The 12,494-nt window shown below is 44.5% G+C and overlaps 1 protein-coding gene across 3 annotated transcripts in view; it reads right to left on the bottom strand.

Moving 5' to 3' along the window:
* Positions 1 to 196: 196 nt before the first annotated feature.
* Positions 197 to 12,494, bottom strand: part of AAGAB (alpha and gamma adaptin binding protein) — a 115,354-nt gene continuing 103,056 nt past the window's right edge. For 2 of the 3 annotated variants that reach the window (XM_058740645.1, XM_058740643.1), the window contains 5 exons: positions 8,870 to 8,952; positions 7,913 to 8,009; positions 3,140 to 3,244; positions 2,624 to 2,673; positions 197 to 1,962 (listed from right to left, as the gene is read on the bottom strand). In XM_058740645.1, the coding sequence (XP_058596628.1) occupies positions 1,885 to 1,962; positions 2,624 to 2,673; positions 3,140 to 3,244; positions 7,913 to 8,009; positions 8,870 to 8,952 (413 nt within the window). In that variant the 3' untranslated portion in view covers positions 197 to 1,884. The other variant, XM_058740644.1, reaches the window with a different exon arrangement.

The following is a 12,494-nucleotide window of genomic DNA, read 5'->3' as shown; positions in this document are numbered from 1 at the left end:
CCTGGAAGGGGCCAACAGCCCCAGAAAGCTGAGGTCTTGAAAAGGTGAGTTGATATTATACATACGCGAGGTAGATTCCACGTATTATGAGTTTGGCAGACTCTCCAGTTATTCACTATTTATGCCCAATCTGAAGTAAGGCTTCCCCCAACATATGGCCTACTAAAAAACAACAAAATCATAATACACATTGGCAGACTTTATAAATAAATGATATTTTAATCACCTGGCTTTGTTTAATCCACAAAATCACATTCACGGCTTTTTCTAGTCTGTCTTCCCTAACCACATGACCTGATGTATTTTCTGGAACCCTTCACGTTTTAAGAAAACCATTCTGCCTTTCATTTTGCAACCCCAGAGCCAACTTCCCTTACATTCTTAGTAGCTAATGCAGTCACATCAAAGAAACATTGATGGAATGGTGATCAATTAGAGTCTCAGAGACCTTCAGAATAGTTTAAAAAAAAAAAAAAAAAAAAAAGTCACCAAGCAAGAAAACTGCCAGTGTTGCCCGTGATGGCTCTTCCCTGACCGCTCCTGTCACTGAAACCTTCCCCTCTGTGGCTGCCCTGGCCCAGAACCTGGAGCATTTCACTCCTTCCGCCACTCCTCCTGCAGCGCTTACAAGGCGGTGCACAGAGGGGTCTGAAACTTGTTTCTGCTGGTGACCTAAGGAGTTCACAGTCCACACTAGGCCAGAAGCAGTTCTCGGCCTCTGTGTCGGCAGCGGCCAGCCACGCGCCAGTCTAGAACCGTGGCGGTCACCGCCGCGGTCAAGGTTAGTGGCATGCATTTACAAAGTGTCTACAAAAACAGAAATGGGAATATTTGCTGTACTTCCCGCTCTTCCTTGGAGAGGTTGGTTCCCTTTGGTGAGCAACTCCCCTAGGGTTGACCCCCTCAGCCCAGGAAGTAACACAAGGTACTCGGGTATTCGTTGCCTGACCTTTCACATCCCTTCCCGTCTTGCCCATCCTCACTGTTACTCTTTGGGCAGCGACCTGTTTGGCTCGCAGAGAAGAAGAGGGGGAGCCACCTCGTTTTGAGGGTATAAAGTGTGACGGCACAGCTCTGACATCTCAAGCGCTCTAAGGAAGAAGAGTTTCTTCATGGTTATACTAATGTGAAGGCCTCCATATGCATTCACATGCTGTTTCGATGGCCCAGATAGGGAATTCCTTAACTTTCTTTCTCAGTCTCACCACCCCCCACCCCGCCCGCCTCCCCACCACAACAACTTGGTAGATGAGATTGTTTTGCCTCATCTAGTATAATCTAAGAATTCACCCTGGTTTTTTCCATTGTTTCTAGCATGAGCTGAGACACTGTATTTCCAATGAAGTGCCCAGAAGCATTTTTCAGCTAGAGACTAACCTGAGGGCCACGGACTCTGGCTCCACCTACACTATGGCACAAATCAAGTCTGTGGCAGCTTCCTCGCCTCCCATCAAAAGCAACAAAGCTTGGAGCAGGAAGCTCCCCGAAAGCAGAAAATCCAGAAGCTTGAGGAAAAGTGGCACCAGCTCCTGACCTGTAGTAATCGAGTGTGGCCACAGAGGACACCACATAAAAGGTGGACTGGGAATGGCGTGGTGGCCTCCTTCTTCAACCGGGGCAAATCACACAGGCCCCTGAGCCTCGTTTCGCTCCCGTTCCTAGAAAAAGTGTATTTGAAAAAAACTCCCTCCTTGCTGTCATGATACTCCTCACTCCCTTAAGATATACTGAGAGAGGAAACCCCTACTATCCCCTAGTAAGAACTAAAATTAAGGGGACCCTAGAACTAAATCAGGTGGCCACCACGATGATGGGAAGTTCGGCAGAAGAGAACTGGGTGGAGCAGGGAAGGATCCCAGGCAGTCAAACCCTAGCACAAATAATTTAGTGTTCTTCATCCGATGAAAGGCCTTCAATTTCATCTCTGTCTCCCCCAATTGCCATCCAGAAGGCCTTGGCCACCTGTGGAGAGAAGCGTGCAACACATTTTAGGCAACAGCTACATTTCAGCTTGTTTCATGTGTCAGTCAATATGCTGAACTGATCAAGACCTCAAATGCTATCCTTGCCCTCCAGCCTTCCAGCAACATATATCAAAACCCTTGAATACCCTGACCCAGGACTTCGACTTCCAGAAATGCATACTGAGTCTAAAATCGGAGTTACGTACAAAGGTGATGGATGTGTAAGGTTATGCACAGCTTCACTATTTATAGAAGCAAAAAATGCACATGGCCTACGCGTCCAAAAGGGAAATGGATAAATTAGGACACATTCATACAATGAAATACCATAAACCACATACATTTCCTGCCAAGAGCATGTGTTGCATTGGTAATAAAACAAAACAAAACAAAACAACTGGGAGTTTTCCAGCCCAACAGCTAAGAAGGCAAACATCCTGAGTCTCAATGAAAGTTCCATGTCAGTCAACATACATTTGAAAAATCTTGGTTTGACTACAGCAATTATATTACTACAGTGTAAACATTCAATTCGTTCCAAGTTAATATCCAAAGAAAAGTTCACACTAAGACACTTACAGAAATCAACAAGTGTGACATTTAATAACAGTAACAGACCTTTTGTAGACACTCAATAAATACCTGACTGATTGTCTCACCTTTTCTGCATGCAACTTTCTTTGCTCGTGAGGAAGCGTCGCGGCCTTGTCTAGGGGGAAAATATATCTTAAGAAATTCATCTAATAGCACAGGAGAGTCTGGAGTGTGTGGATGCTGTAATGCTAGAAGATGGGAGATGGGTTTCAAAGACAAATGCTTATGGTGTAGTCATTAGAGCTGTTAGGGAGTTTAAGTCTTCCCGATTTTCCAGATGGGGATGATGTGAGTCAACTGGCAGGGGTCTTACTGATTCCAGGTTAATGAGACACACTGAAAGAAACTGAGAGAGGCAAGAGAAGAAGGGCAAGTAAGAGGGAAGAGAGTGGAGAAAGAGGAAAATTTTCCCCGGGGAATTTCTGCCAACAAAAGATGGCACGGTCCCCCCGGAGCCAAGGTTCCCCAGACGGCTGACACCAGAGCATGGAATCCAATCAGCGGTGAGCAAACCAAATCCTACCACGTAAAACAGAGGAGCACCAGGATGGGAGTGTGTCAGACGCAATGGATCCAATTACCTTTCATTTCCTTTAACTTGGAAAACAGTCTTTCAAAATTCTCCAAGTCTCCTCCGCCGGTAGTAAGACTGGCTAATTCTTGAATATCCAGATCTAACATGGGATCTGAAAAAAGGATTTGTCACATTAGGTGCCACATATCACTTACCTACGCGCTAAATGCGCATACAAGGCAATCAGTGCTAGCTCTGACAGGGTCATCACTGGACGAGTACTCCATGTGCACCGTCTTCACTGCTCACAGTGCTTCTGCCTGCCTGGCTGCTGGCGGGCCTTCGTGAACGAAAAGTGGCATATTCCAGCCTTACAGCATTCCGCTGAGGCAAAGAATATGGCTTCGCTTTAGAGATGAGAAAACTAGAGCTCTGGGTGGAAGTGACTGGCTGGCTCCAGGTCACAGCTAGCGTGAGCTCGGATTCTGACTCCGGCGTTTCCAACTCTAAAGGCCACGCTCTCCGCTGAGGTGCACTGATCAACAGTAAGCGTCTGGAATTTATGCCGTATCTTCCCGTACAACAAATATTTTCGCACCTATTACTGACAACCACCATATAAGGTGGTTAGGACAGACCTCAATGTCTGCAATTTATCCGCGGAGAAAGCTGGGTTTAACAACGAATTCATCTAAAATTGCAGTTATTCGGAAGTAGAGCCAAATCCTAACTATTACTACAAAGCCTTTATTATTTCTACCGCAACCTATTGCCTCTTCATCAAAATTTGTTTTTAATCAGAATTCTTCCTCGTTCTCCACTCCACACCGACCACCTCTATGATGTCTTCCCTAGGCATCCCAGATCACAAGCCTCCTTCCCTAGATTTCATTCCATACTTAGCGTTTCTAGAACTGTCTTGGCCCTGGCACATGCTACTTTGCATTCTGACACCTCCCCACGTTACCGAAATACCACTACAGTACGAGAGAGTTCATCTTTGTGTCTATATCACCGAGTGCTTTCACGTATGTAATTCCTTTTCATTTTTGCAACAGCATTGTTAGGAAGAATTTTCTTCTACATAAGGGGAAACTAAGGCCCACGGAGGCTAAACAACTTACTCGGGGTCATCTCACCACTAGTGGCAGAGCCACGATTGGAACCCAGTTGTCCAGGACCCCAAGCCCACGACTTTAAGCATTATATCGCAAGGCCTGTCTCCACATTTTGAGGCTGTAAGCTGCTTGAAGACAAGGACAACTTCTAATTCTCTGCATCTACTACAATGCCATACAGAGAATTTGGTGTTAAAAATGCGTTTTGGTTAATAAATTTGCTTTGGACAAATTTCCACGGACATTTCACGTAGGCAGTTGACATACGGGGCTGGAGATAAAAATTTGTGATTTATCTGTGTATAGATGGTAACTGAACAGAGAAGCACTTCATGCTTAGATATAGATTTGGCAGAGGAGGGTAGATGGAGTGCTGAGGGATGGCAATATGTGAAGGCTGGGTAAAGGAGGGTCATCTATCAAAGAAAGAGAAGGAATAACCAGAGAGGTAGGAAGAAAACCAGGGCATGTGCTGGGTGAGCCAAAGAAAATGCTTCCAAAAGGAACCGATCCACAATGTTGAATGCTGTCAAGAGGTTAAGACAAGGACTGGAGAATGTCTACGAAATTTAGTGGCATGGAGGTCACTGGTGATCTGTTTCAGTGGCAAATGGGACAAAAGCTGAAGAGTAATAGTGGGTGAGGGATGGAAAGAAGTTCAGTAGAGAGGAGGGAGCTGCGGGGTTGACAGATGTTTTACCTTTGTTGGTTTGGTTTTGCCTTTTTTTCTTTAATTTTGACATAATTTCGGTACTATCAAAAAGTTACGAAAATAGTAAGTTCCGCCTTCTTCCCCTGGCATTAACATCTTATGTAACTAAAGGACAATTATGGATGTCAAGAAGTTCAAAATGGTAACGTGCTATTAACTAACCTACAGACTTCATTCAGACCTCACCAGTTTTCCCACTAATATCCTGTTCCAGGATCTTACACAGAATTCAGCCGTCAGATCTCTTTAGTCTTCTTCAAAGTGTGATAGTTCCTTAGACTTCTGTCATCCTTCATGACTTTGACACTTTTGAAGAGCACTCGTCAGTTATTTTGTATCATGTCCCTCCAACTGGGTTTGTCTGATGGTTTCTTATTAGACTGAGGCTATGCCCCTTTGGCATGAAGACCTCAAAGGTGACGTGCCCTTTCAGTGCCTCCTGTCAGGGGACAGGTGATGTCGGTGTGTCTTATTACCAGTGATGTTAAAACTGGTGCCCGCCGGGTGTCTCCAGTGTAAAGTTACTATTATCCTCTCTGTACTAAATAAATATCTTGGGAAAGATACTGTGGAACATGCAAGCATTGTGTCTCTTCTCAAAATTTCATCTCCTAAGTTTCATGTTCATCGGTGGATCTTGGCCACAACGACAATTATTACTGTGGTGTGTGGCTAATGATGATTTTTCTTTCCCTCATTCCTTCTACCTTTACCAGAATTCTTCCATAAAGAAGGACTTCCCTTTTTTCCCTGGTTGTTTTTTTACTCAGTTATTTCTTATGCTAGTATGGATTCATAGATATTTTAGTTTATTCTGTGGATTATAGCCCAATACTAAATTCGTTTTTTAATGTTTATTTATTGAGAGAGAGAGAGAGAGAGAGAGAGAGAGAGAGAGAGAGAGACACAGAATCGGAAGCAGGCTCCAGGCTCTGAGCTGTCAACACAGAGCCCAACGCGGGACCCGAACCCATGATTCATGACATCATGACCTGAGCTGAAGTCGGACGCTTAACCGACTGAGCCACCCAGAGCCCCTACTAAATTCATTTTTGCTGGTCAAATTGTTCCAGCATGAGCCACAGGAAGCTCTTTCAAGTTGGTTCCGGTGCCCTTTCAACATGCTCCCCCCCCCCCTCTTTTTTTTTTCTTCACGTTCTGGCCCCACAGGATAACTCTAGGCTCATCCTGCATTTTTCCGGTCTCTAGCCTTGGAATCAATCACTTCTCCAAGTGACCCTGGATCCTTTTATTGGAGGATGGTATTTAAAAATCAAGATCTAGGGGCGCCTGGGTGGCTCAGTCGGTTAAGCGTCCGACTTCGGCTCGGGTCATGATCTCACAGTTCGTGAGTTCAAGCCCCGCGTCGGGCTCTGTGCTGACAGCTCGGAGCCTGGAGCCTGCTTCGGATTCTGTGTCTCCCTTTCCCTCTGCCCCTCCCCCACTCGCTCTCTATCTCTCTCAAAAATAAATAAATATTAAAAAAAAAAAAAAAGAATTTGAACGCTAAAGGTGCCAACTGCTATTGGAGTATGGTGCTTCCAGGCCCTCTCAGTGGAAAGTGGTAGGACGCATACGCACGTCTCTATTGCTCTAGCGCAGAAGTATGCTGTCACACGCTAACACCTTCAGTTCCAGCCCAGTACCAAACGGTGCGTCCCGCCTTCTTCTTTCCTTATGTGACTTCTTTCTCGGACAGTGAGAAACCTAGCTCTCATTATCTATATTTTTTTAATTTTTTCAACCCTGATACATCTACAATATATATGGTGTCAGAATTTCTAAACCATACTCCCGTGAGAATCTAATGCATTAGGCAGAGTTCACTATTTCTGTTCAGTTCTGTTTTTAGCCTCATGGTATTTAGTCAGATGCTGTTTCCCCATGTTATTCAGGCCAGTTCTTGTCTTCGCTACCTCTTCAGTGTGGTTACTGTTGTTCGTTTTTGTTTTTGTTTTCCCATGACAGAGACTTTAGCACGTCTAAAACCAATAGGAGAAGGGCACCTGGGTGGCTCGGTTGGTTAAGCGTCTGACTTCAGCCGAGGTCATGATCTCGCTGTTCCTGAGTTGGAGCCCCGTGTCGGGCTCTGTGCTGACAGCTCAGAGCCTGGACCCTGCTTCAGATTCTGTGTCTCCCTCTCTCTCTCTCTGCCCCTCCCCCACTCATGCTCTGTCTCTCTCTCAAAAATAAACACATTAAAAAAAATTTTTTTAAACCAATAGGAGGGACCCAACTAGAAGACAAGGTTGAATATGTGAAAGAGAAAAGAGATTACATGTAATTTTTCCTTCTTTTTATGTTTCTATTTCCAAACACTTAAGTTTTCTACTGGATTATCTTCTAATCAGAAAGTGTTTTAAAAGCTGCACATGGGCCCTCCGTGGTGGCGTCGCGAGAACGCAGAACTGTCCGCAGTTCCACAACAAGGGAACGTTTACAGTTATTATCAACCACATCCCGTGGCTTTTGGACATCTGAGTGGATTCGAGTTTTGGTTCCAGGACCCTCTTGTTAGATGCCCTTGGACAAGTTATTAAACTGCTCTGGGCCTCAGCGTCATCTCCATAAAATAACTTTTCTGCTGAACTTCATTACCCAACACAGGAAAGCAGATATAAAAGAACTTTAAAAGGATGTGAAAGGGCTTATAAAGTTGTATTATTCTTGTTACCATCAATTCTGCCAACTGTTAAATACTATGAAAAAAAAACTGGAATATGGAGATATAAAGCTGTTTCACCACCTGGTTCTGTCTGTCTCAGCTAAGATGATCTGGATCAGGATCCTGCTGAGAGAATCCGAGAGAAAATGGTACCCGCAGATTGCTTATACAGCGATTCTCCCTCCCTTGCTGATAGCCATCCGCCAGGCTCACGTTCATTGGGGTACACCATCCATTTTCTTCCCTTGTTCATCCTCAAAGTCAATTTCCCCCTCGATGATGTATGTCCCACACCTATTCCAAGTCCCACAGAGCTGTCTCCTGGCAGCCAAAGGAGGAACTTACCCACGATGCTATCTGCCTGGGCATCTGTTGTGTTAGATGCACCGCCCCGATGATCCAAGAGAGATTCAGTCCTAGCTGCTGCTGGCAAACGGGGCTGCTGTTGAGGGAAATACACACAAGCAGTAATTTAATTGCAGGCTATTTCAGAACTGAAGCCAAAAAGGCTCACACTTCCACTCCCCAGTTGGCTCTAGAGAAGCAATAAATGGGAGCTAGAGACAAAGAGAGATGGAAGAAGGGTTGATGTCACAGAAGAAAAAAAAAAAAAAAAAAAATCAGAGGCTAAAAATTCACTAACTCAGGAGTATTTTCCCTCAAGGAAAAACTAGAAAGTGTTATGATTCTGCTACTGGCTATTAAAACGTGGTTTTTTGTTTGCTTTAAGAGCCATGTTTTATTCAAAATGCAAAAATCAACGTAAGTATATCTCAAAGAGCTCAAGACTGATGAAAAAGTTGCCTGGAAAGACCACATGGCACTGTGTCATTTGCTCTTGGTTCCAGCAAGCTGACCAAGGCACACTTGGACCAAAGACCTTGAGGACACAGGGTTGAAGTCAGACTAGGAACTTCACTGAGGACAGGGACCCTGCCTCTGGTTTGTACAGGGCCTCGTACATGGGAAGTATTGAGAAAGAACCATCAATTTTATTTCACAAAGATCTGGAGGCAACTTTATGTCTCAAGGAAATCCTAGCACGCTTTTTAAAGTACGCTAGCCCAAAAAACCCCATGGGGGAGCCTAAATTGTGATCATCTTGAAGGGGCTTACTGCTTTAATGCTGAACCAGCCTTCTCTCAACAGGCACCAGGCACAAGAGGACTGTTTTAGATTCTCTTTTTATCCTCGTTTTAACTATTTTCTGCTGCCTCTTAAATGGAAAGGAAAAAATGACAAATGGTATAGTCATAATGACAAGGAGAAATTAAAACCAAAGGATCCAGGAAAAATCTTTACCTCTGAGTGACGCATCTCTGCTGAGCCAATGCTATGGTTGGCTCCAGCCAATGAGCTGAGAAGGCTAAAGCCTTGGTTCCTATCTGAAAAGAAAACAATCCAGTCACGGACATTTGTTACTTACGTTTTAAAGTGTTAAAATGACCGTGATAAAGACACAGTGGCTATTTCCTCATTATAAGAGTTCTAACTATAAAAACTGTTACTCTGGGACATTAGGAATTTATAGATCTTTTATACAAAAATTTTTTTTTTTAACGTTTATTTGTTTTTGAGACAGAGAGAGACAGAGCATGAACGGGGGAGGGGCAGAGAGAGGGAGACCCAGAATCTGAAACAGGCTCCAGGCTCTGAGCTGTCCGCACAGAGCCCGACGCGGGGCTCGAGCTCACGGACCGCGAGATCGTGACCTGAGCCGAAGTCGGCCGCTTAACTGACTGAGCCACCCAGGCGCCCCAGGAATTTATAGATCTTAATGCATGGACTCGTGCTTGCATTTTCTTCATACTTGTTATTTGAAAATATGAATTTTTTTGGAATAAAAACTTCTTAAGAAAATAGTCACCAACAATCACCATACTCTCTCAATTCTGAATAATTTTTAAAACTCACAGACACAGGTCCAGGCCAAATATAATGGCAGTCCACCACAACAAACAAGACCACTCAGTGGTTCTTTTGCAAAGGTTAACAGCACTCATGTTTTAATAGTCACTATGAACCAATATGGCAGTGTTTCAAACGGTGTTTCAAATGTTCAGAAACATTTACAAAAAAGCAACACAGGTGCGTTATCATCAGGTGAAAAGGAGCATGCATGCTTTTTAAAATAAAGCTTTCATTTTGTAAGGGATAAGGACTCCCTAGACTCTTAATGTTTGTATTTACAATGGAGGACAAATCTGGAGCAGAACATCTAGAAATGACGACAGCCCTAGCGCCGATCACAGCTTCCTCAGAATCACCTGGAACACCTATTAAAACTAGCCTGGTATTCAAGGACCCTATCTCAGACTCACTGAAGCAGAATCTCTAGGGCAGACACCAAGGAAGCTGAACTTCCATTTCTTGAAGTTTACTTATTTTATTTACTTTTAGTGATCGCTACGCCCACCGTGAGGCTCAAACTCATAAGCCCAAGATCAAGAGTCGCACGCTCTTCCAACTGAGCCAGCCAGGTGCCCCGAAAGCTGAACTTCTCACACATACTCCAGGAGAATCTTTGAAGGACAGGGATCAGGGAAGTCGGAAGGACAAAAAGAAAAGAAAATCACTACTTTAGAGTAGAAGGCGACACCCACAATCCAGGAGTCTAAAGGTACAGTTGTCAAAAAGCTATCTTCCTTCCCCTTGCCTTTCCTCTATCTGTCCCTTCCCTGGACCCATCCTCAGCTCTTTAAACCACCTAGAGATTCCTAGGTCCTACCCCCATCGTGTGAAATCTGTTGCCAGACAGTCACACAGAGGTGCTGACAACAGAGAGACACCTGCCATCTCCGTCCTTTGACACCAGAACGACCGCACATGCTAGGCGGAGGCCCGCAGTTTTTTCCAGCTCGGCCTCTCACCCCGCGGGTACCCTGCCCGCTGCAGGACCTGTGTGGGCACTGGGCAGCACCAGGGGCCTGTTGATTTTCTCACACCGTACCCCAGCGTCCACGTACCCCTGGAGCCCCTTTTACCTCCTCATCCAACTCGGTCACTCTGCCAGGAACATGCCAAGCCACGTGCTCGGGTGCGTCTCACGCAAGGACCAAGCGCTAAGGTGTCACCAAGGAAGGCAGCGGAGACCCAGAGGCTGAGAGAAGTGGATCCATGTGGTGTCTCACACTGATGGCTTCAGAGAGCCTGGGATATTTGGTCCAATGTGCTATAGATTTTATTTTATTTTATTTTTTATTTTTTTTAACATTTATTTATTTTTGAGACAGAGAGAGACAGAGCATGAAAGGGGGAGGGGCAGAGAGAGAGGGAGACACAGAATCCGAAGCAGCCTTCAGGCTCTGAGCCTTCAGCCCAGAGCCTGACACAGGGCTTGAACTCACGGACCGTGAGATCGTGACCTGAGCTGAAGTCGGACGCTTAACCGACTGAGCCACCCAGGCGCCCCAGGATTTTAAAGCAGTTGTACACAGTTCAGTGCTCTGACAGGGATTCTCCATGTCATGGAGCTCTTAGAGTAGACTTGAGGCTCTTTGTACAAAAGGCAGTACCTGAGTAATAGGGTACTGCTGTAAGAGAGTCCTCACCTCTGTTACTGGAAATACAGTGGGCTTGGGGTAATCTTCAAATCCAATTCACAAATCCCTGCCTATTCTAATTCCACGGCTTATGTTTTTCCTCTGTTGGACATCACCTAAACTTGGCAGGCCAGGCTGCAATCCATGAGGACTAAGGCAATGTTGTGTCAACTTAGGCATATTGTTTGATCAAAACAGTCTGTTTAAAGTCCCTCGTTCTTTTTTTTTTTTTAATGTTTTTAATGTTTTTATTTATTTTTGAGAGAGAAAGAGAGACAGAGAGAGAGAGAGAGACAGACAGAGAGAGAGAGAGAGAATATGAATCTGAAGCAGGCTGCAGGCTCCGAGCTGTCAGCACAGGGCTGGACTCGGGGCTCGAACTCACGAACCGCGAAATCATGACCTAAGCCGGAGTCGGACACTTAACTGACTGAGCCACCCAGGCACCCCAAAGTCCCTCATTCTTTATAGTGGCTGCCTCCGAGGAGGGGGTCTGGGAGGGACAGGAGTTAGAAGAGCCAGACTCAATGTAGATCACGAAAAAGTCTGAATAGTGGGAAGAGAACTGGGCTCCAGGTCAGAAAGCTTGGATTTCATTCCTGGCTCTGCCTCCCAATGTGATCACGGGCAAATTAATGAATCTTTCTGTGTCTCAATTTTTTGATCCGTCAAATAAGAGGAGTGCTATATTCATGGTTGTTAAGGTCCTTTCTGCCCTAGGTGTCTGTGATTTTATGAAGAGGTACTCTTTAGCCTCTCTTACAGTAGCTCTGAATTAGCTGGGCTTTTTAAAAACAATTATTAAATAGAAAAACAAGAACCTTAAGTTTCCTAATCCTTTTAAGGTTCACAGATGACTACGAGTTTATAATCAGGTTTTGGACTAATTATAATAAGCTGGAAGGACTTTCGCTCAGGATTTTCTTATAAACAACGGAGAAATGTAGTCAACTGACAAGAGAGTTCACGATGTTCCCCTGCATATATTTTAAGGAGATCAGAAACATAGAAATTGTCATGATTAGAAAAGCAATTCATTCTTGTTTATACAAAGTGGATCGCTCGCACATTAATGTTGCTCAAAAAAACTTGGATGATATTTTATCCACCTATGGCTTTAAACAAACTCAGTCCTGCCTAGTTCAAAACGTGTTTAGCAAAATTCTGCCCCTGTGCACCCACTGTAAAACCATTCTCATAGGAAAGGATTACATAAATCTTTTCTTGTTTGCCAGATTTTTCTCCCCAGGACTCAGGGCATGGAAATATCATCCCTATTAAGAAGAATTTATTTCTTTAGCAGGTAGTTGTTGAAATTGGCTTTTGCCCCTCTCGTTTTATCGATGCCACAAAACACTACACTAGGAAGGAATAAATTAATCCAC

The sequence above is a fragment of the Neofelis nebulosa genome, chromosome 7, assembly GCF_028018385.1.
Source record: "Neofelis nebulosa isolate mNeoNeb1 chromosome 7, mNeoNeb1.pri, whole genome shotgun sequence".
Classification (NCBI taxonomy): domain Eukaryota; kingdom Metazoa; phylum Chordata; class Mammalia; order Carnivora; family Felidae; genus Neofelis; species Neofelis nebulosa.
The sequence above is the reverse complement of the archived record's forward strand: the minus strand, read 5'-3'. Positions and strand labels throughout refer to the sequence as shown.